Below are 21596 nucleotides of genomic sequence, written 5' to 3'. Positions count from 1 at the left end.
GAGAAATTTACTTATAATCTGATTGAGGATCCCTTGTATATGATGAGTTGCTTCTCTCTTGTTGCTTTCAAGAGTCCCTCTTCGTCTTTGCCTTTCAGTTGATTGATTGAAATGTGTCTTGGTGTGGGTTTCTTTAAATTTATCTACTTGGAATTTGTTGAGTTTATTTGACATTTATATTCATGTCTTTCATCAAATTTGGGAAGTTGTTGGCCATTATTTCTTCAAGTATTTCCTACGTCCTTTTCTCTTGTCTCCTTCTGGGACTTCCACAGTGTGTATATTGGTCTGCTTGATGGTCACTTTTCTTCAGTCTTTTTTCTTTCTGTTCCTATAATTTAATAATTTCCATTGTCCTATTTTCAAGTTTGCTGGTTCTTTATTCTGCCTGCTCAAATCTCTTTGAACTCCTCTAGTGAATTTTAAAATTTCAGTTATTTTACTTTACAGCTCCAGAATTTCTTTTTGGTTTCTTTTCAATATTTCTTTATTGATATTTCCATTTTGTTCATACATTGTTTTCTTGATTTTCCCTGTGTCTTCTTTTGGTTCTTTGATCATCTTTAAGATAGTTGCTTTAAAGTTTTTTGTAGTAAGTCCACCATCAGGTATTTCTCAGGGATAATTTTTTTTTTTTTCCTTTGAGTGAGTCATACTTTGTGGTTTCTTTGCTTGCCTTGTGATTTTTTTTTTTTTCTTTGTTGTTGTTGAAAACTGGACAGCTGAATCTAATAATGTGGTAACTGGAAATCTGATTCTCTGTCTTTCACAGTGTTGGCTGTGTTTTTGTTTTTGTTTATTTATTTTTTATTGTTATAGACTATCTCTGTGCCAGGGATCTGCCTGAGGTGCAAACTTAGGATTTTCTCATGTCTTTTCTTTTTTTTAAAAAAATATTTTTAATTTTATTTATTTATTTATTTATGGCTGTGTTGGGTCTTCATTTCTGTGTGAGGGCTTTCTCTAGTTGCGGCAAGTGAGGGCCACTCTTCATCATGGTGTGCAGGCCTCTCACTATCGTGGCCTCTCTTGTTGCGGAGCACAGGCTCCAGACGCGCAGGCTCAGTAATTGTGGCTCACGGGCCTAGTTGCTCTGCGGCATGTGGGATCTTCCCAGACCAGGGCTCGAACCCATGTCCCCTGCATTGGCAGGCAGATTCTCAGCCACTGCGCCACCAGGGAAGCCCTCTCATGTCTCTTCTGAGCCTGCACCTTCTCCGGGGCATGTGTGGTAACTTTATAATTTTCCCTAGATATACAGTTGGTTTTGAAATTCCTAGTCTTCTGTCTGACTCCCAATAGGGAAAAAAGACAAAAATGAGGGAGAAAAAATTTACTGATCCTTTAAAGCAGCTGGAAGTCACTTTGGCAGGAGTGGGAGGGACTTGCAGTGATGGGAGGAATTGCAACCACAATGGCTGTTGCCTTTTTGTCTGCACCTGTGTGATCAGAAACAGCAATCAGTGATAAGATATCAGATCTCTAGTATTTGGAGGACACCCTCACTCCCACAGCTGTGTGCAAGCTGTGTACAGGCTGCTCCAGGAGCATGTGCACAGCTCCCTGCCATGGGGCTGAGGTGGGTAGCTACCAATATACTAAGAGCTGAAATTGACCAATATTGACTGTAATTTACTGTCCAAGCCTTCCCCTGGAAGTTTCAGGCCTTCAATAGACTCCACAGTTCCAAACGAGTTGCATCAAACAGAGTTTGCCAGTGTATTTTTTTGTCTAGGTGGGGAGATACATTTCTTATGCTTCGTACTCCACCATCTTCCCAGAATCCTCCTCTGTGTTTCTTTGTAAAGTTGTGTTTTCTTTTTCATAATTTCTAGGGCATCAATCCAATTACATTCTAATGTATAGCTTGATCTTATGTCTTTTAGAAGTGTTTGAATGATTTACTAATTTGGACACAACCTAAATGAGAGGTTTCTGTGAGTGAACCTTTCATTGTATTTCAGGAATAATTTTTCTTTACACAGAAACATATTCAGTTTCATCAAGGAGCTGCCAATCTAGTGGATATTGTCATAATTCATCAGAAGATTATAATTCAGTGAGATAAAAGATGACTGTGAGGGGTACCTGTTTGGTACCATGGAAAATCATAAGAGGGGCAGCTAGGCAGGTGTAGGGGAGTGTGAGGTCAAGTGGAGGTCTTTTGGGCATGGAAATGTCAAGGCTGAGGTGTGAAAAACTGTAGGATTGCCAGGTGAAGAAAAGGCGATGCCTATATATATATATATATATATATATATTTTTTTTTTTTTTTGTATCTTCTTTGAGTGCTGTAAGCTAGGGTTGTTTCCCTTGTAGAGCCTCAGTGAGTGATTCTGATGGCACACATTTGCCTTCATATCCTTGTTTTTCCTGATCAAATTGATAGGTAAATTTAGTCAAGAGTGAAACCTTAGTTGATCATTAAATTCTAGATCTTAAGTCCTGCTTTATGAAGTGAGAGAATTAAAACAAAGGACAACGCATAGCCAAGAGAAGATAAGGAAGCCCAAGGCTTTCTTACTGTCTGTTAGACCATAGCCAGGATCAAAACAGAACTTCAGACACAGTTCAATACTCTTTTCATTTCATATCATTATTTTTACATTATCAGCAATGGCAATGACAACAAAGTAAGAGAAGCTTTGGTTAGCTTCACACTGGGCTGGCACAGTCTACACCACTTCAGTCACTTTGATCTGATCTTTGTTCTGTATTGTTGATGTCCATTTTTCTGGAAGGTTTCATGGCAAAAATGGCAGATGATGCTAGTGAAGGGAGGAAGAAGATGCCTATATTATACTGTTTCTCTTAATTGTTGGACTTGTTTGTTTTGGTATTAGCTTAGTTGAAAAGGAGATTTATTGGAAGGACATTAGACTGCCTATGGAATCCAGAAAACTATTGAACAACAAGGCCTTGAGAAATGAAAGCACTACAGAATTTCTGAGATCTTTAGCCATAGAAATTTATGGATCTTTCCTATAGAATTTCACCAGTAACAAGGCTCAGCTCAGAAATCCCAGTCTCTAGGTCTCTCTGTTCATTGTTTTTGGTGAGTTTGTGGGATCCATGTGCATAGTGACTTTCTTTGTTTGGAATTATATCCTCAAGGTTAAACAGTGCCTGGAACATGGTAAACACTCAATAAATACTATTGAATAAATAAGTGAGTGGAATCACAGTCCCCCTGGAGAAGGTACCTAAAGGGCCTTACCTGAGGTGGGTGTCTGCCCTTGTTCCAGACACCTGTGGCAGGAGGTGGGATAGTACACACTTGCCGTTCGAGGTCCACTGTGGGTCAGCGGCACTTCTCAGAGAATAAGGACTGTCAGGGGAAGTGGTCAACATCCTGAAGGTGACTGTTATTTGTGTTTATCCCTAAAAAGACTGACAAGAAATCAACAGTTCTGGAAAAGTGACATTTAAAATAAGGGAAGATTACTGTACAAAGTTTTGTGTCTTTTCACATACTGCATCTAAACTTCGTATTCCAATTAGCACATTTCAGTGAATTAAAATGTCATCTATTGTAGCATGAAACCACCTCTTTGTGTACTATGAAAAAAGTAAAGATGTTCAAGAAGCAGACTCTAACAGGAGATCCTGACTTAAATCTGGGAGACCAAATGACAGGTCTTTCAGTGTAAGGATAAAAGAGAAATAAACCTGCAACACCAACAATGCAGCAAGGGCACATGGCTGCCTCAGTCATAGTACTGAGAGGAAAAAGACATACTTCCTGAATATGTGGTCTCCAAGCTGGTACTCCTACAGATTTGCTGACTGAATTCACATGAACAGTCTGGTCTGAACAACCCCAAGCAAATGATGTAATATAAAGTGATCTCAGGTTGATAGGGCTCCATGTGATTGGCAGAAGCAAACCCAAATCTTCTCCTGGAGAATTGCCAGCCCCAGCTGCAAGATGTCCTCTTATTTTTAACAATGTTAATATGTAAACACGTATGTTTTACAATATGTGAAATTGGCAATGTGCTCCAACTTCCTACATTTTTACATTGTCATGATTGATCAAATTTACATTTCATCCTGTAACCATAGTTAACTCCCATTTCCACCTGAGACCTCTTCATATATCCCAGGCTAAGTCTGATATGTTTCACCTATCACCTGTATTAGGTCGTCAGAAATTTATTGAAATTCCTTGTCTATGGATAGACCTCCTCCGCCTATTCTGTTTTATTGCCCTACGACCACTTAAATGGAAACTCAGAGGGGAGTGAAGACAAATTCATGTGCTCAGCCCTCTATCTTAAACTGGAGTTTGACATTAAAATTAGAAAAGATAACAATAAAAATAATTGACAGAATACAAACAAGTTTTGTGAACTTCTATAAATATACATCATCTTGGCTTTGGCATACAGTTGGTTTTATTCCTTAAAATATGACAGTCCTTTCCTCAAATAAGTGTCAAAAACAGACAAAGCCACATAAATCTTTTATTGGTTTTCCTTTCCCATGGGATGGCACAGGATTACCGGATGGTAGGGATGAAAAAAAGGTAAAAAGGGACATTGAGTATAATGCAGTGAAATAGGAATTTATTTTCTTTAGCTCCATGGATCTCAACTGGGGGCTGTTTTGCCCCTCAGGGGTCATTTGGCAATGTCTGAAGACATCTTTGGTTTCCACGACTGAGGATGTTTTACTGGCATCTAGTGGGGAGAGGCCAGGGGATGCTGCTGAGCATCCTACAATGCACAGAATAGCCCCTAACAAAGAATTATTCAGTTGAACATGCTAATAGTGCTAAGGGTAAGAACATTTACACTTGTACAACAATGTGAATATACTTAATACTGAACTATATACTTAAAAATGGTTAAGATGATAAATTTTATGTTATGTGTATTTTACCACAATAAAAAAAAAAAAGAACATGGGTCCTTATTTTCTAGGCAAAATTTCTCTTTAGAAGTCAGCTTTATGTTTTTTGGATAGGAATAAGAAAATTCAACTTCTATGCTCAGTTAGAGCTTAACTTCCTAGAGTTAAGATTGGAGTATGTGGTGAGATATATAACAGAGCCCATATATCAGATACCATAGGAGAGCCGTTCAAGCTACTGTGTCAGGGATTTGCAAGCAACAGACATAAACTGACTCTTGCTAACATAAGCAAAAGACAAAATTTATTAGAAGGCAATGCAGTCAGCTGCAAAACCTGGAAGAGACGCCCTGTACCTAAGCTGTTTGTAGGACAGCACCCAAGGCAGCTTCAGAGATTTATCTGGGTGCAGGAATGAATAGGCAGTGTCTCCAAAACCCACTTCCAGGGTGAATCAGTGTCTGATGTTTTCAGAGGGTCCTGTACTCCCTTCTCAGCCCTGGCAGCATGTGGCATACTAAGTTATGTCTCACTAAGATAATACACAAAGGGGAAAGACTGTCCCTGTCCCCAAAAGTAGGGTGAAGGGATGCTGGGCAGGTAAAAACAATATCCATTTCAGCTACAAGATAGATATTGCCTTCTGCTGCCCAAACCAAAGCAAACAGGCAAACAAACAAACAAAATGCTTTAATCACAGGACACATTTGTTTACTGCAAAATTTATGGAAATTTAATCTCTCTTGGTCTGTTTTATCATCTACAAAATGAGGAACTTAAATTTAATGACTTCTTCCTTTTCATTTTTATTATAGACCTATTCCCTTATGTTTTAAGAGAGTCTTTGAATATATACCTCATTTTGCCTAGGTTGTAGATTCCCCCCCTCATTTTATCTGTCCCTGGAATGGCTTCCTAATGGTTTTGGTGGTATTTCTGTGTTTTGGATTATTGATCCATTTTGGGTGAAAAAAAATCCTTAAATGAAATTTTAAAAAATGAATACATCTTTTCAGGGTGCTTATGTGTGGCATAATTTGTATCAGTAAGAAAGTAAATTACAATTATTTATCCCTCTATTTGTAGAGAAAACCATGCATGGGTGTAGGGAGTGTGGAGGAGGAACGGCTGAAATGGAAAAGGCTCTGCCAGCTCTGTGTCCTGCTAAAGGGTTAAGCCCTGCATAGAGAGTGTTTTTCCCACAGAAACACAGTAGCGAGTCTCTGTGCACCGAGAGGGAGAGCTACTTGAACCTCAGGAAATGAGTTTCTGAGGGAAGTCAGAAGGACTGGGGTTTAGAGATTTGAGGATTAAGGAGAGATGTGGTAGGAGGTTGGAGCCTGCAGAGGTAGGTGACCAGTGGGAAATTCCTGATGCTGGGATGGGTAAAGGATTTGAAGGGTGAGGATAATATCCAATTTGAGTTTAGTTCAATTTCATTGTCCTTGTGCAGTGTAAAATCTCACCGTTGATACAAATCTTCAGCAGTGTCAACAATCTCACAAAAGCCTTGTAGGACTGGTTTGGAGAAAGTAAAAGAGAAGAGGGTGGGGCTTCCCTGGTGACGCAGTGGTTGAGAATCTGCCTGCCAATGCAGGGGACACGGGTTCGAGCCCTGGTCTGGGAAGATCCCACATGCCGCGGAGCAACTAGGCCCGTGAGCCACAATTACTGAGCCTGCGCGTCTGGAGCCTGTGCTCCGCAACAAGAGAGGCCGCGATACTGAGAGGCCCGCGCACCGCGATGAAGAGTGGCCCCTGCTTGCCGCAACTAGAGAAAGCCCTCGCACAGAAACGAAGACCCAACACAGCCATAAATAAATAAATAAATAAATAAATAAATAAATAAATAAATAAATAAATAAAAATTTAAAAAAAAAAAAAGAGAAGAGGGTAAGATTGATATTTGGGTTGTGATGGGGCAGAGGAAAGGGAACACAGAGCAGCTGTGGTAGGAGAGATGCCATGAAGTCAGTTCAGGGGCAGGAATTTGGTGCCAGAAGGGACTATGAGATTGTAAATCCCTGGGAATTCACACACATTTTGTGGGAAGATTTGGACTTCCCAGAATACTCAGAGTGAGGGATTGGACCAAAGGATGAGGGGAACTTAACGTACCTTTGGGTTGTACTATCTTGGTTTATACTATACTGTACTGTACTATACTATACTATACTATACTATACTATACTATACTACACTATACTATACCTTACCCAACTGGTGATAGGGTGAGGTGCAGCTGAAGACCCAAAATAATGTGGTGGGGTTATTTAATTCTTTTTTCTGGTCTTAGTCTGATTTCATTGTATAGCATATCTTCTCTTGCCACAGAAACAGTACTTCCAAATAGAAATCATTTTACCATGGAATAAAAATTTTATTTATCTATGTACTTAACATTTATTGACATCCGCCAAGTGCATGTTGCTTGAGGAGAGTCATAGATGAGTAAGACATAGTAATGTCATAAAAAGATTTCTCCCCGGAGGGGGAGAGAGATGTACAAAAACCAACCACAATACAAGGATGGAGGCAGCAAGGGGTAAATGGAGTGCAGCAACAGTGTTCTTTAATTCTGGTTGGGAACAACTATATAGAATCCAATGAATGAATGTGTGTTCTCCCTGAAGTTTCTAATTTTTTCTTGAATCATTTCTCTTTCCTGTGAAGAGACAAAATAAGAACAATCTGACAATGTATAAAACATATTAAAAAATCCTAAGACTATAAAAACACAAGAAATATCACAGTATGTACAGTCCATCGTTCACCCAGCCCAGTTTCTGTGCCTGGGACAACGGTTCTGAAGAACAACCTCCAAAGGCTAAAAAGGCAACCCTGTATGGAGTGTAGTCCCTGGGTGGTCAGATATCTTTGCACCCTGTCTTTTCACCCTGTCATTTTACCAGCCATTTTGTCTTGGGTAAGTTATTACTTAGCCTCTCTTCATGTTAGATTACCAGCCTGTAAAATGAGGACAGTAACAATTCATTGGATTGTTGAATTAAATAAGCTATTGCACGTGAAATGCCTGGTAAACTATAAAAACTTGATGCATTTTAGCTATTATTTTTATTATTCTGAAAGGAACATTGGGAATTTTATATCCATGAGTTTAATCACATTCTTTTGAGTTTATATTTTCTGCTCACATCACTTCTTGTATTAATGAACTACCTACATTAAAAACCTATGTAATTAAATCTTACTTTCATTTGTCCAGAAGCTACCTCTTTCCAACTTTGACTAGAGGCACTTCACTGTCTAATACTTAAGGATTTAATGCACTAATCCATCTTCTTTATGTTAAATCTAATCAGTCTGCCAAAGAACATTTTTCAGGCCCTTTCTAATTTTCTTAAGGTTCAAAGATAGTTATACATGCCATAGAGTATTCTGTGAGTTCCGTAGTTTTATATAAGGGGAGGTACTATTTTCTGTTTTGTTGGTGTTGACTTTACCAACAATTGCAGTGTTTCGTGAACTTTTTTGGACAGCAGCAGCTCCTTAAGTCAGAACTTTGTGGTACGGTTAATGGTATTTTCCAAAATGTGTTCTCTGAAATGCTATTCTGAGAGGGCTCAATGGGTGTGCCACAAAAAGGATTATAATTTGGGAAGAGCTGAATTAAATGACAGTTTGTTAGATCCTTTTTAACATCCTGTACACCTTAAATACAGTAAGTAGTGGTTTTTTAACTTGTTTCTCCAAAGCATCTTTTTTTGGGGAATTGTCTGGTAGGACCAGTGTTCTGGGAACACAATTTGGGAGATGCTGATCGATAGTAAGTTATAGGTTCAACTGATAGCTTAAATCCATTATCCTACAGGAGTAATTTCCCCCTGAGGACATTACATTATTTATTATGTGGAAGCACTTTCATTGCTCTTCTGAACATTCAGAGACTCTTATGTTATCTTTTTGCCGTATGTTCTTATCGTCCTGGTATTTTGCCGGAAAGGTTTAATTATATCTGTGTACTTAAAGATATCATTCCTTATGTATTTTCTTTTCCAAATTGCTTTTAGAAGCATACTAAGTAGTGATAGGCTGAAATATGAAGTAGAATGTGAAATCATGCAGCCCTGGCTTGGAATCTTTGTTCAAGAACTCAGCAGCCTCTTGTCCTTGGACGATTTATTTAGCTTCTTTGATTCTTACTATTCTCATCTTTATCCAGAGACATGGCTTTTTATCCTTGTCCTTTGATTCCTTTCTCACATTACTCTTTCTGAGTTGATCAAGCAAATACAAATCAGTTTATTCTTTTAAATTGAATTTGGAACTTGATTAAAACAAAAAAGTGTAGATTGGGACATGGTATATTCATACCCGTCATGACCAGCGATTATAAGACGTCACTGTCTATGGTTAACCCCTTTCCCTATGCATATATACAGGCAGGAAAAATTGGGTAACTTTTTTTTTTTTAATTTATTTATTTATGGCTGTGTTGGGTCTTCATTTCTGTGCGAGGGCTTTCTCTAGTTGTGGCAAGCGGGGACCACTCTTCATCGTGGTGCATGGGCCTCTCACTATCGCGGCCTCTCATGTTGCGGAGCACAGGCTCCAGACGCGCAGGCTCAGTAATTGTGGCTCATGGGCCCAGCTCCGCCGTGGCACATGGGATCTTCCCAGACCAGGGCTTGAACCCATGTCCCCTGCATTGGCAGGCAGATTCTCAACCACTGCGCCATCAGGGAAGCCCTGGGTAACTTTTAAGCACCTAGGACCAAACCCTTGGGAGTGGGAAGCTACGGGGGAAGGTGTTATGTTCCTCTGTCCATCCCTATGGGGGAGGCTCCCCTAAAGTATTTGAACCAAGCAAGAGAGAAGAGTGAGTGGCAGCTTAAAAAAACGCTTGACAGTGTCATTTTCATGATTTCACCAAATGATACTGTATTACTGAAAATTTAAAATCAATATCCTCATAGTATAAAATAGCATGATTAAATTTCAAGTATCTAATGTCTCAAATTTCTCCCCTCAGTAGGCTTTTGGATATAAAAGTTCCAGTGTGTTTTTCCAAGTAAATACCTCTTTCCCAGCCTTTCTCATTCAAGCCTACCCAAAGGAGGCAATGTCTTAGGGAGATATTGGAAACACGGAAATCATAAATATTACCATATAATTTCTGAATTCCATTGATATCATCCTGTGCAAGTTTGAAATTCTTGGAATCACCTTCTTCATAAGTTGGATACATCACAGCATTAGGATCAGATGAATGATCCAGACCCAAGGAATGGCCAAGTTCATGAGTCGCAACATACAGAAAATTAATTCCTGCAACCAAAGAGACATACAGTAACTGTAAAAAATAACTATAAAATCAAAATAGATAATAAAAATAAAATAACTATAAAATACCTAACTATTTAAATTCTCCATAGTTTGCTTATTTGTTTCCAGGCCTACACAAAAGCAGAAGGTTTAGAAGAGGAATCAGAATAATAGTGCTTTCCTCAATACATAAGGCAAATGCTAACAGCCATGAAAGGCGAAATCGACAGTAACACAGTCATAGTAGGGGACTTTAACACCTCACTTTCACCAATGGACAGATCATCCAAAATGAAAATAAATAAGGAAACACAAGCTTTAAATGATACATTAAACGAGATGGACTTAATAAATATTTATAGGACATTCCATCCAAAAAGAGCAGATTACACTTTCTTCTCAAGTGCTCCTGGAACATTCTCTAGGATAGATCATATCTTGGGTCACAAATCAAGCCTTGGTAAATTTAAGAAAATTTAAATCATGTCAAGTATCTTTTCCAGCCACAACATTATGAGACTAGATATCAATTACAGGAAAAAATCTGTAAAAAATACAAACACATGGAGGCTAAACAATACACTACTAAATAACCAAGAGATCACTGAAGAAATCAAAGAGGAAATCAAAAAATACCTAGAAACATATGACAATGAAAACACAATGACCCAAAACCTATGGGATGCAGCAAAAGCAGTTCTAAGAGGGAAGTTTATAGCAATACAATCCTACCTCAAGAAACAAGAAACATCACAAACCAACAACCTAACCTTACACCTAAAGCAATTAGAGAAAGAAGAACAAAAAAACCCCAAAGTTAGCAGAAGGAAAGAAATCATAAAGATCAGATAAGAAATAAATGAAAAAGAAATGAAGGAAACAATAGCAAAGATCAATAAAACTAAAAGCTGGTTCTTGAGAGATAAACAAAATTGATAAACCATTAGCCAGACTCATCAAGAAAAAAGGGGAGAAAACTCAAATCAACAGAATTAGCAATGAAAAAGGAGAAGTAACAAGTGACACTGCAGAAATACAAACAATCATGAGAGATTACTACAAGCAACTCTATCCCAATACAGTGGACAACCTGGAAGAAATGGACAAATTCTTAGAAAAGCACAACCTTCTGAGACTGAACCAGGAAGAAATAGAAAATATAAACAGACCAGTCACAAGCAATGAAATTGAAATTGTGATTAAAAATCTTCCAACAAACAAAAGCCCAGGACCAGATGGCTTCACGGGCAAATTCTATCAAACATGTAGGGAAGAGCTAACACCTATCCTTCTCAAACTCTTCCAAAATATAGCAGAGGGAGGAACACTCCCAAACTCATTCTACGAGGCCACCATCACCCTGATACCAAAACCAGACAAAGATATCACAAAGAAAGAAAACTACAGGCCAATATCACTGATGAACAGAGATGCAGAAATCCTCAACAAAATACTAGCAAACAGAATCTAACAGCACATTAAAAGGATCATACACCATGATCAAGTGAGGTTTATCCCAGGAATGCAAGGATTCTTCAATATACACAAATCAATCAATGTGATACACCATATTAACAAACTAAAGTATAAAAACCATATGATCATCTCAATAGATACAGAAAAAGCTTTTGACAAAATTCAACACCCATTTATGATAAAAACCCTCCAGAAAGTAGTCATAGAGGGAACTTACGTCAACATAATAAAGGGCATATATGACAAACCCACAGCCAACATCGTTCTCAATAGTGAAAAACTGAAACCATTTCCACTAAGATCAGGAACAAGACAAGATTGCCCACTCTCACCACTCTTATTCAACATAGTTTTGGAAGTTTTAGCCACAGCAATCTGAGAAGAAAAAGAAATAAAAAGAATCCAAATTGGAAAAGAAGAAGTAAAACTGTCACTGTTTGCAGATGACATAATACTATACATAGAGAATCCTAAAGATGCTACCAGAAAACTACTAGCGCTAATCAATGAATTTGGTAAAGTAGCAGGATACAAAATTAATGCACAGAAATCTCTTGCATTCCTATACACTAATGATGAAAAATGTGAAAGAGAAATTGAGGAAACACTCCCATTTACTGCTGCAACAAAAAGAATAAAATATCTAGGCGTAAACCTACCTAAGGAGACAAAAGACTGTATGCAGAAAACTATAAGACACTGATGAAAGAAATTAAAGAGGATACAAACAGATGGAGGGATATACCATGTTCTTGGATTGGAAGAATCAACATTGTGAAAATGACTATACTACCCAAAGCAATCTACAGATTCAATGCAATCCCTATCAAATTACCAATGGCATTTTTTACAGAGCTAGAACAAAAAATTTCACAATTTGTATGGAAACACAAAAGACCCTGAATAGCCAAAGCAGTATTGAGAAAGAAAAACGGAGCTGGAGAAATCAGGCTCCCTGACCTCAGACTACACTACAAAGCTACAGTAATCAAGAAAATATGGTACTGGCACAAAAACAGAAATATAGATCAATGGAACAGGATAGAAAGCCCAGAGAGAAACCCACGCACATATGGTCACCTTATCTTTGATAAAGGAGGCAAGAATATACAGTGGAGAAAAGACAGCCTCTTCAATAAGTGGTGCTGGGAAAACTGGACAGCTACATGTAAAAGAATGAAATTAGAACACTCCATAACACCATACACAAAAATAAACTCCAAATGGATTAAAGACCTAAATGTAAGGCCAGACACTATCAAACTCTTAGAGGAAAACATAGGCAGAACACTCTATGACATACATCACAGCAAGATCCTTTTTGACCCACCTCCTAGAGGAATGGAAGTAAAAACAAAAAGAAACAAATGGGACCTAATGAAACTTAAAAGCTTTTGCACAGCAAAGGAAACCATAAACAAGATGAAAAGACAACCCTAAGAATGGGAGAAAATATTTGCAAATGAAGCAACTGACAAAAGATTAATCTCCAAAATATACAAGCAGCTCATGCAGCTCAATATCAAAAAAGCAAACAGCCCAGTCCAAAAATGGGCAGAAGACCTAAACAGACATTTCTCCAAAGAAGATATACAGATTGCCAACAAACACATGAAAGGATGTTCAACATCACTAACCATTAGAGAAATGCAAATCAAAACTACAATGCGGTATCACCTCACACTAGTCAGAATGGCCATCATCAAAAAATCTACAAACAAATGCTGGAGAGGGTGTGGAGAAAAGGGAACCCTCTTGTACTGTTTTTGGGAATGTAAATTGATACAGCCACTATAGAGAACACTATGGAGGTTCCTTAAACAACTAAAAATAGAACTACCATACGACCCAGCAATCCCACTGCTGGGCATATACCCAGAGAGAGCCATAATTCAAAAAGAGTCATGTACCCAATGTTCATTGCAGCACTATTTACAATAGGCAGGACATGGAAGCAACCTAAGTGTCCATCGACAGATGAATGGGTAAAAAGTTGTGGCACTTATATACAATGGGATACTACTCAACCATAGAAAGAAACGAAATTGAGTTATTTGTAGCAAGGTGGATGGACCTATTGTCTGTCATACAGAATGAAATAAGTCAGAAAGAGAAAAACAAATACCGTATGCTAACACATATATATGGAATCTAAAAAAAAAAAAAAAGTTTCTGAAGAACCTTGGAGTAGGACAGGAATAAAGATGCAGACATAGAGAATGGAATTGTGGACATAGGGAGGGGGAAGGATAAGCTGGGATGAAGTGAGAGGGTGGTATGGACATATAAACGCTACCAAATGTAAAATAGATAGCTATTGGGAAGCAGCCACATAGCACAGGGAGATCAGCTCGGTGCTTTGTGACCACCTAGAGGGGTGGGATAGGGAGGGTAGGAGGGAGATGCAAGGGGGGGAGGATATGGGGATATATGTATACATATAGCTGATTCACTTTGTTATACAGCAGAAACTAGCACACCATTGTAAAGCAGTTATACTCCAATAAAGATGTTAAAAAAAAAAAAGCAGATGTGGTACATATATATGATGGAATACTACTCAGCCATAAAAAAGAATGAAATAATGCCTTTTGCAGCAACATGGATGGACCTGAGATATCATACTAAGTGAAATAAGAAAAAGACAAATACCAGCTGATATCACTTATATGTGGAATCTAAAATATGACACAAATGAACATATCTATGAAACAAAAACAGACTCACAGACATTGAGAGCAGACTCATGGTTGCCAAGGGGGTGGGGGTGTGGGAGGGAAGGATTGGGAGTTTGGGATTAGCAGATGGAAACCATGATATATAGGATGGATAAACAACAAGGTCCTATTGTAAAGCACAGGGAACTCTATTCAATATCCTGGGATAAACCATAATGGAAAAGTATATGAAAAAGAATATGTGTATAACTGAATGACTTTGCAGTACAGCAGAAATTAACACAACACTGTAAATCAACTATACTTCAATAAAGTTTTAAAAAAAAGAATAGTAGTGCTTTAATCTCATCACCTTTTGTTTTTTTAATATAATGTTTTTCTGCCTATTTTCTTCTCATGTAATCACTCAGATAGCAGTATTCAGTAGAGGAAAGCAAAGGCTTATAAGTATTGTATAAATACCTGGTTTTGAAACCCAGCTCTGCTACTTACTAGCTGGACAACTTTGGACAAATTAATGGGTATTTCTGAGTCTCAGTTCCTCATCTGTTAAATGGAGATAATAATTCCTACCTTGTCGATTTGTCATAATGAGTTTCCCAATATCTGGAAAATAATAATGGCTATTCAATAAATGATAGTGACTTTGAATAGCAGGAGAGAGAAAGTTGGCTTTGAGAAAGCACGGCCATAAGGCAGGAACTCCAGGCGATGCTGGGATTTGGTTTTGATTTGTTAAAGTGTATTATGTATGTGCTCTCTCTCCCTCAGACTCATAGAAAGGCTTTGCAAATAAGGGGGAAGGTGTGAGTGTGTGAGTTTGAGTGGCCAGAGTTCCAATTGTGGTGCATTAGATTGAAGGAAGCTGTCTTTAGCTTACCTTGAGTGGGTAGAAGGAAGAATGAAAAAGGTATGCAAGATGTGAAACGGAAGCAGTGTCATAATTTTAAATAGGTTAGATTTTCACGGCAAGGCATCACTTTAGTGGTGAATTCCCATTGCCAAACACAAGTACTCATTTCTGTTTCAGGGCCAGTTAGTAGCCACTTTTTAAAAAACATTGTCTCCAATTAGGATTATTTATCTAGAGCTTCTCTTCATTAGTTTTCTGTTTTGTCTATGATCTTCTACTTTGTAAAGTGATGAATACAATGGGCTGGGTTATGGTGTGGGTTCTTTCTGGAAAACAGTGAATAATATCAGAACTGTATATACTTCTCAAATATCATAGTCTCTGCTCCTCTTTTTCCTTCTATTAAAAAACTTATTTTGGAGATATATACAAAAGAGCTATAATTTATTGAATTATTAATATATTCCAAGCACTGTGCTAAGCACTGCATAAGCATTATCTCATTTAATTCAAACAGCAATCCTGTGAGGGATTACTAAATCCTTATAGTCCCATTTCATAGATAAGGAAACTGAGGCTCAGAGAAGTTTAATAACTTGCCCAAAGACACAAAGTGAGTAATTGGTAGAGGTACAGCAAATTGAACCCAACATTGCTTGACACTGTAGCCTGAGTATCCATCTTCTATATATGGAGCATTATGAGCATATTAAATGCAATAATTCATTTAAAGCACAGAGGTGGTAGTTAGCAAGGGCTCAATAACTATTATTAATTGCTTTCAATTATCAAATTAAAGATAGTTAAGATATAAAAAGTTCAGGATTTTAAGAAGGATATGTAGTGGAAGAGATATGGGATGCTGTACCTATACTGCTACCATCAGTCCAGCGTTCATCCTCATCAAAGTGAGCATCTCCTCCCAGGCCTGGCCCAGGTGCAAAGGCATGAGCCAGTGTGTTTCCTGGCCCATCAAATGGGTTGGGGTCCCCATGAGCTGAAAGAAAAAAGGGTAATTGCCTTTAGTGACTGAATTTATCTCCAGTCATTTCATCCTTTAGTTTACAGTACATGATAATTGAGGTTAGAAAGATTAGCCCAAGCAGTCAGCTGCATACACAGGGTGGTTTGAGTGTTTATTTGTCACAGGGACTTTTTCTTTCACAGAACCACTGCTCATCCCTGATAACCACCACATGTTGAAAGCTTACTGATATGGACTTTAAATACATTCACATCCTACTTATGGTGGCATCTAAGTGTTATATTTGATCATTTTCCTTAGCTGGATGGTGGCAGAGTAGAGAATGAGTTTGAGTACTGGATTCAGCAGGTAATTGCATACCATTTAGTATACGTTTTCTTAAAAACCCAGCTTTTTCTTTGTGGGTGTAGTAGACAGTCTCTTGAAGAACTGTGCTGAAGGTGTCTTAAAATAGATTTTGATAGTGCTTTGATTTGTGATGCAGAGACATTTATTTTCAAATTGGTGTCAGGCCATATCCAGTTTATCTAGTTCTTGAAAAACATGGAGTGCCATGGTCAGTGCTTTTCTGTAAGGTTTTCTTCAGTCTTGTTGATATTGTGGTTGAAGCTCAAATTTCGGCTAAATTCACAGCACCCAGGAAGTTTAACATTAAAGCAGGCCAAAAAGAGCAGCATTTTCCTCTAAATTTGCACCATGAAACACCAGCAATTAATAACAGTTCATGTATATGGGTTATATCTCCTTAAGCCCTTTAATATGAAAGTTCTCTATTTTCTACTTTTTACTACATGAAGGGTGTTGGCAATAAGCCACAGGGACTGTTCACTTCTTGGAGACCACTTAAGGCCTTTGGAAGTTGTAACCTCTTCTTTTGGTTTAATGTTGATGTTAGTTAGATATATTTTAAACTGTCCCTTAAATATACATATATATGTATATCATGATTCATGTTACAAAAGAGAGGTTGGCAAACATTTTCTGTAAAGGACCAGATTTGTGGGCTTGAAGACCTCTGTCAGAATTGCTAAAGTCTGCCATTGTAGCCCCAAAGCACTCATAGACAATAGGTAAATGAAGGACCATGGCTGTGTTCTAATAACTATTTACAGATTTGGCTCATGGGCCATAGTTTGCCATCTTGTGCTATAAAAAGTGGCTCTAAGTTAATGGACTAGAAAAAGTGTAAGAACATTGATCTTTAATGAGATCTATCTATCTATCTATCTATCTATCTATCTATCTATCTATCTATCTATCTATCATCTATCATCTATCTATATCTCTTTAAAGATTTTAAATCCCAGAAAGAGGAGGGCATTGATATAAGCAACAAGCAAAATAGCACACAGGATCAGCCTGCAGGAATCTTCCTTACCTCCTCTTGCAAAGCCAATCATGATATCAGCAATTCCCCAACTAACTCTCTTGAAGCTCAGTGGGATCTCTTTGCTCCACACGTTGAAGGCCTTTGCCACTAATTGATTCACTATGACATGTGGTAAGTCTCGAGTATATGACACGATCCTGGTAGAAAACAAGAAAACAATGTTTGACCTTTTAGGAAATAGGCTTTATTGTTTTTGCTAAAATGAGCCAAAGCAAAACTAACCTGTAGGTGACTACCTTGGAAGTCCATTTTGGGCGATCTGGGAATAGGGAATATTCTGCAACATCTGGCACTCCACATCTGGGCTTCTGCATGATTTCTATAATATGGGAGCTTAATGTTCCAGTTATAGGCAGGCGAAAGAATTTTTGCATCTGCTTGAGTTCGACTTCTAAACTATTGGGGTCCCTGGATTTTGAGTCAGATGGATAAAATCTCTTCAGATAGTCCTATTGGAAAGAGAGTAATTGATCTATAATTCTTGTTTATTGTCTTCTTTTAGCTCAGAAGTCTGCACATCTTTGCCTCTGACTCCTGTGGACCCAGATAGTAGTGTGAAGGCAGAATACTTACATAGTAACCAAGTAAAACAAGAGTGCATTAATGAAAAGAAAATTTAATATTGATGATGAAGCACTGCCATTTCATTTCATGAGCAAAAGAATCCCTCCATTTTTCTTTTATCCCATTAAATGTTTTGAAGAGAAACACACTGTATACTTTATAAAACATAGACTTGTGTGTAATAGCCAGTCAGGAAGAGTGCCCAGTGTGCCCTCAAGGGGCACAGCTGAGACCTCCTCTTGACATCAGAGACCCTATGGGGATATCCAAAGTCACCCAGCCCTTTCTAAAATTCTCTGGAGATCAGGTCCCAGCTGAGGTTAAAGGTCTTAACATTTTAGTCCTGGGAAAGGTTATTATGACATTATTTTGTTTAATGTATGTATTCTCCAGGTGAAGAAATCAAAACTCTTAGTAAGTAAATGATTTGCCCTGGGGTCACATGTTAAGTTAGTAGCAGAACTGGCTCTGAGTTTCTTGACTGCCAGGCCAGTGCTCTTTCCATGGCTAAATCCTTAGTAAAACCCTCTTTGTGAGGCTGCAGGATAAAGCAGGTCTCTCAGGTGTATTCGATGGGCAATTGGGTCCCTGGGAATTTCTTAAAGGACACCAGTGAATGGGTATGAGGATGGCAGTCCAGCAGCCTAAATAGGAAAAAATAGAAAGTGAATGAAATAACAACAGCAGCAAAGAACTTTTATTAAGCACTTACTAGTGCCAGGGACTATACCAGGAGCTTTACATTACTTATCTCATTTAAACCTCATAACCACCCTGTGAAGTAAGGTATGGCATTATTTTCCTATTTCACATTTGAAGAATCATGGCTCAGAAGAGTGAAATAAGTTGCACGAGGTCACCCCATGAGTAACCAAAGGAGCTGGTATTTGAACTTGTGTTCTGATTCCAAAGCCCATTTCATCAGAAAAATGTACAGTGTTATATAATATGTGATAATATCGTTGAAATGATTTAAACATTGGCTCACTCATTTGCAGTCTAATTTGGAGTAGGTGGTAATGGTTACTTGTCTGAGAATCGCTTAGGAGTATGCACTTTATGTAAGTAACCTTAGCAATATTGTGCTCTGTCTTCCTGTTACCAACGACTGTATTTCATTCAATACAACAAACACTTGCTGTTCACCTATGACAATTAGCAATTAATCCCTGATTTGAAAACAAATAGCTCATTTTTTTCCCTTCCAGAGCTACAGGCTTTACAAAGACACCCTTTGAAAGAAATCTCTCTGCATCCTTAAGATTAATTTTCCTGCCTTCCTTTAAACTTAGAGAACCTCCCTCTGGTTTATTGGCAACATGCACCAGGGGTAAAGGGACTCAATACTCTTACAAGTGTACTCCTTCTGCAGAGTCCATTAGGTGGACCCATATGAAATTGCTCTTTTGGAGAAAAAGAAACCTGTCAAATATCACTAATTTCATATGGTTCAGTCCAATGTATTACATGGACTTTTAAAAAGTCAAAGTTAGTGTGAAATAAAACACAACTTTTCTTATGCTTAAAGCTTAAATTTATAACCAATACGTAGGAGTAGATGTCCCATTATTTTACCAGGTAATAATTACCTACAATTATTAGGCTACTTATTAAGTAGTATATTGGAAAGAACCAGAACTTGTCCTTGACTCTTATCTCTACAATTAGCAAGTATGTGAATTAACCTTACTTTGGTTTCTTCTTTTTCCCAGGATAGAGCTAAGGATTCAATGACACAATGTATATGAAGTACTTTATAATCTGTAATTGTTACATACATGTTAGTTGGTATTGTTACCACTTCCTTTATTCGCTAGAATAATCCTGTGAGGTATAAAGCACAATATTATTATCTCTATTAGATATATGAGAAAACAAAGTCAGAAGTTCATGCCTTGCCCATCATCATTGGCTTGTCAGTGGGAGGACTGCAGCTTATACCCTCATTTTTTCTTTTCAAGTCTCTCCATCACAAGCAGTCCTCATCTTAAGAGGCAACACTTTGCTCTTTATGAGAAAAATCTCAAGTTACAATACATAATAGTAGCAATAAGGACTTCAACTTATTGAATCTGTCTCAGATACTCTGTTAAGTGCTTCACAACACCCCCGTTTGGTTGATATCATTATATTATCCAACTTCCAAATTAGAAAACTGAAGCTCAGAGAAGTTTAATAGCATTCCTGTGTTCATCTACACAGTTGAGTGGAGGAGTTGGAACTTGAATCTACTTTGGGCAGGCTCCAAAGCTTGCTCCTAACAGCTACTTGATTAAAACATATATTACCTATATAATCAGAAAAATTATTAAAATTGAAGAACATACTTGCTAATGCTGATGGTGAGCCTGTGGAGGCCCAGGTGAGTGGGCCAGTGACATACCTGAGCCTGTTCCCACGGCGGCTCACTCATGCCTCCTGCCTTCCGGGGAAGCTGCAGGGCCAGGGTGCCAGGCAGCACACTCACAGCGTACAGCACGGCCAGCACAACCAGCTGCATAGCTGCTGTCCAGAGATGATTGCTCTCGGACTTAACGGTTGGTTTGGTGTTTTCTGCCAGAGGCCGGAGAAATTTATATAGCTTCTCAGACTTGAATGTGGCAATAGGTGACGCATTTGAGTGTTTTCTTTCTTTTTAGTGTCTACAGAACTTTGAAAGTGTGTATTATCTTTTATTAATGACAATAAGGAAGTATTACGTTCTTATTGGCAAGAAGCACACAAAGTGTTTGTCTTTCAAAAGACTTTTCTCCCACCTGTCTTCTGTGTAAATTTGACCCATGAAAATTTAAATTTAACACATTTTATTTGCCAGAATCAAATTGCTACTTAGACATGTCTTCTCAGTTTAAAAATTTGGGGAGCATTATTCAGGACATATTTTATCTTAACATAATTTTTTAAAAATTTGAAATGCATGGAAAAGTACATAAAAGATACAAATACTCAAATCACTATTAAGCAAGCATTTGTAACAGTCTCCAAAGTCATAGAGGGGAATGATGGGAGGAGTGGCAAGTGGAAATGCTCTGCTGTGATTGGGTCGGTGGCCACCATAAAGCCTGTGCTCCACTCCCTCACCTTCCAGATACCTTAGTGGAGCCCTGAGAATTCCCTCTTCAAGTCTCCCTTTAATCAGATTATTTCTTTTCTTAGTGGTCAACATCACTTGAATTCCTCTTGAATTACATGAAAAAATATTAAACAATAAAACCCTTCAGGCATGGGCTTGCCTGTTCATCTACCATACTTACCATGCTTCACCTTCTGTAGTTGCAGGTTTCTCCAAAGCTGGCCTTCAACTTGGAAATCACTCTCTCCAATCTTTCTCTTCCAATCTCCCTGACTCTGGCTGCTGACCAGCCACCACTTGGGCTAGTTTGGTCCTCACAACACATAATGGTTATTCTACATATAACAATTAAAGACCCATGACCTAGAGATTCTAGTCCATTTACTTCAATTTTCCTGAAGATGAAACTGAAACCAAGACAACAGGTTCAATTATTTC

At 38.1% G+C, this 21596-nt stretch overlaps 1 protein-coding gene across 1 annotated transcript; it reads right to left on the bottom strand.

The window, feature by feature from the left end:
* Window positions 1-7212: 7212 nt before the first annotated feature.
* On the bottom strand, window positions 7213-20758 carry MMP7 (matrix metallopeptidase 7). Its single transcript, XM_036859864.1, has 6 exons — window positions 20469-20758; window positions 17744-17970; window positions 17510-17658; window positions 16015-16143; window positions 9981-10142; window positions 7213-7518 (listed from the first exon to the last, which is right to left on the bottom strand). Exons 1-6 carry the CDS (start codon window positions 20583-20585, stop codon window positions 7490-7492), a joined length of 813 nt encoding a protein of 270 aa, XP_036715759.1. The 5' UTR covers window positions 20586-20758; the 3' UTR covers window positions 7213-7489.
* Between the last annotated feature and the right edge of the window lie 838 nt (window positions 20759-21596).

Source organism: Balaenoptera musculus, chromosome 8 (genome assembly GCF_009873245.2).
Source record: "Balaenoptera musculus isolate JJ_BM4_2016_0621 chromosome 8, mBalMus1.pri.v3, whole genome shotgun sequence".
Lineage (NCBI taxonomy): Eukaryota > Metazoa > Chordata > Mammalia > Artiodactyla > Balaenopteridae > Balaenoptera > Balaenoptera musculus.
The sequence above is the reverse complement of the archived record's forward strand: the minus strand, read 5'-3'. Positions and strand labels throughout refer to the sequence as shown.

Excerpts from the sequence above, each read along its gene's own strand:
- MMP7 (XM_036859864.1), bottom strand. The coding sequence starts at position 20,585 with ATGCAGCTGGTTGTGCTGGCCGTGCTGTACGCTGTGAGTGTGCTGCCT. Across the intron at positions 17,659-17,743 it reads TCCAAGGTAGTCACCTACAG|GATCGTGTCATATACTCGAG; the intron begins GTTAGTTTTGCT and ends GTTTTCTACCAG. Across the intron at positions 10,143-16,014 it reads GACTGATGGTAGCAGTATAG|GAATTAATTTTCTGTATGTT; the intron begins GTACAGCATCCC and ends CTTTGGTTGCAG.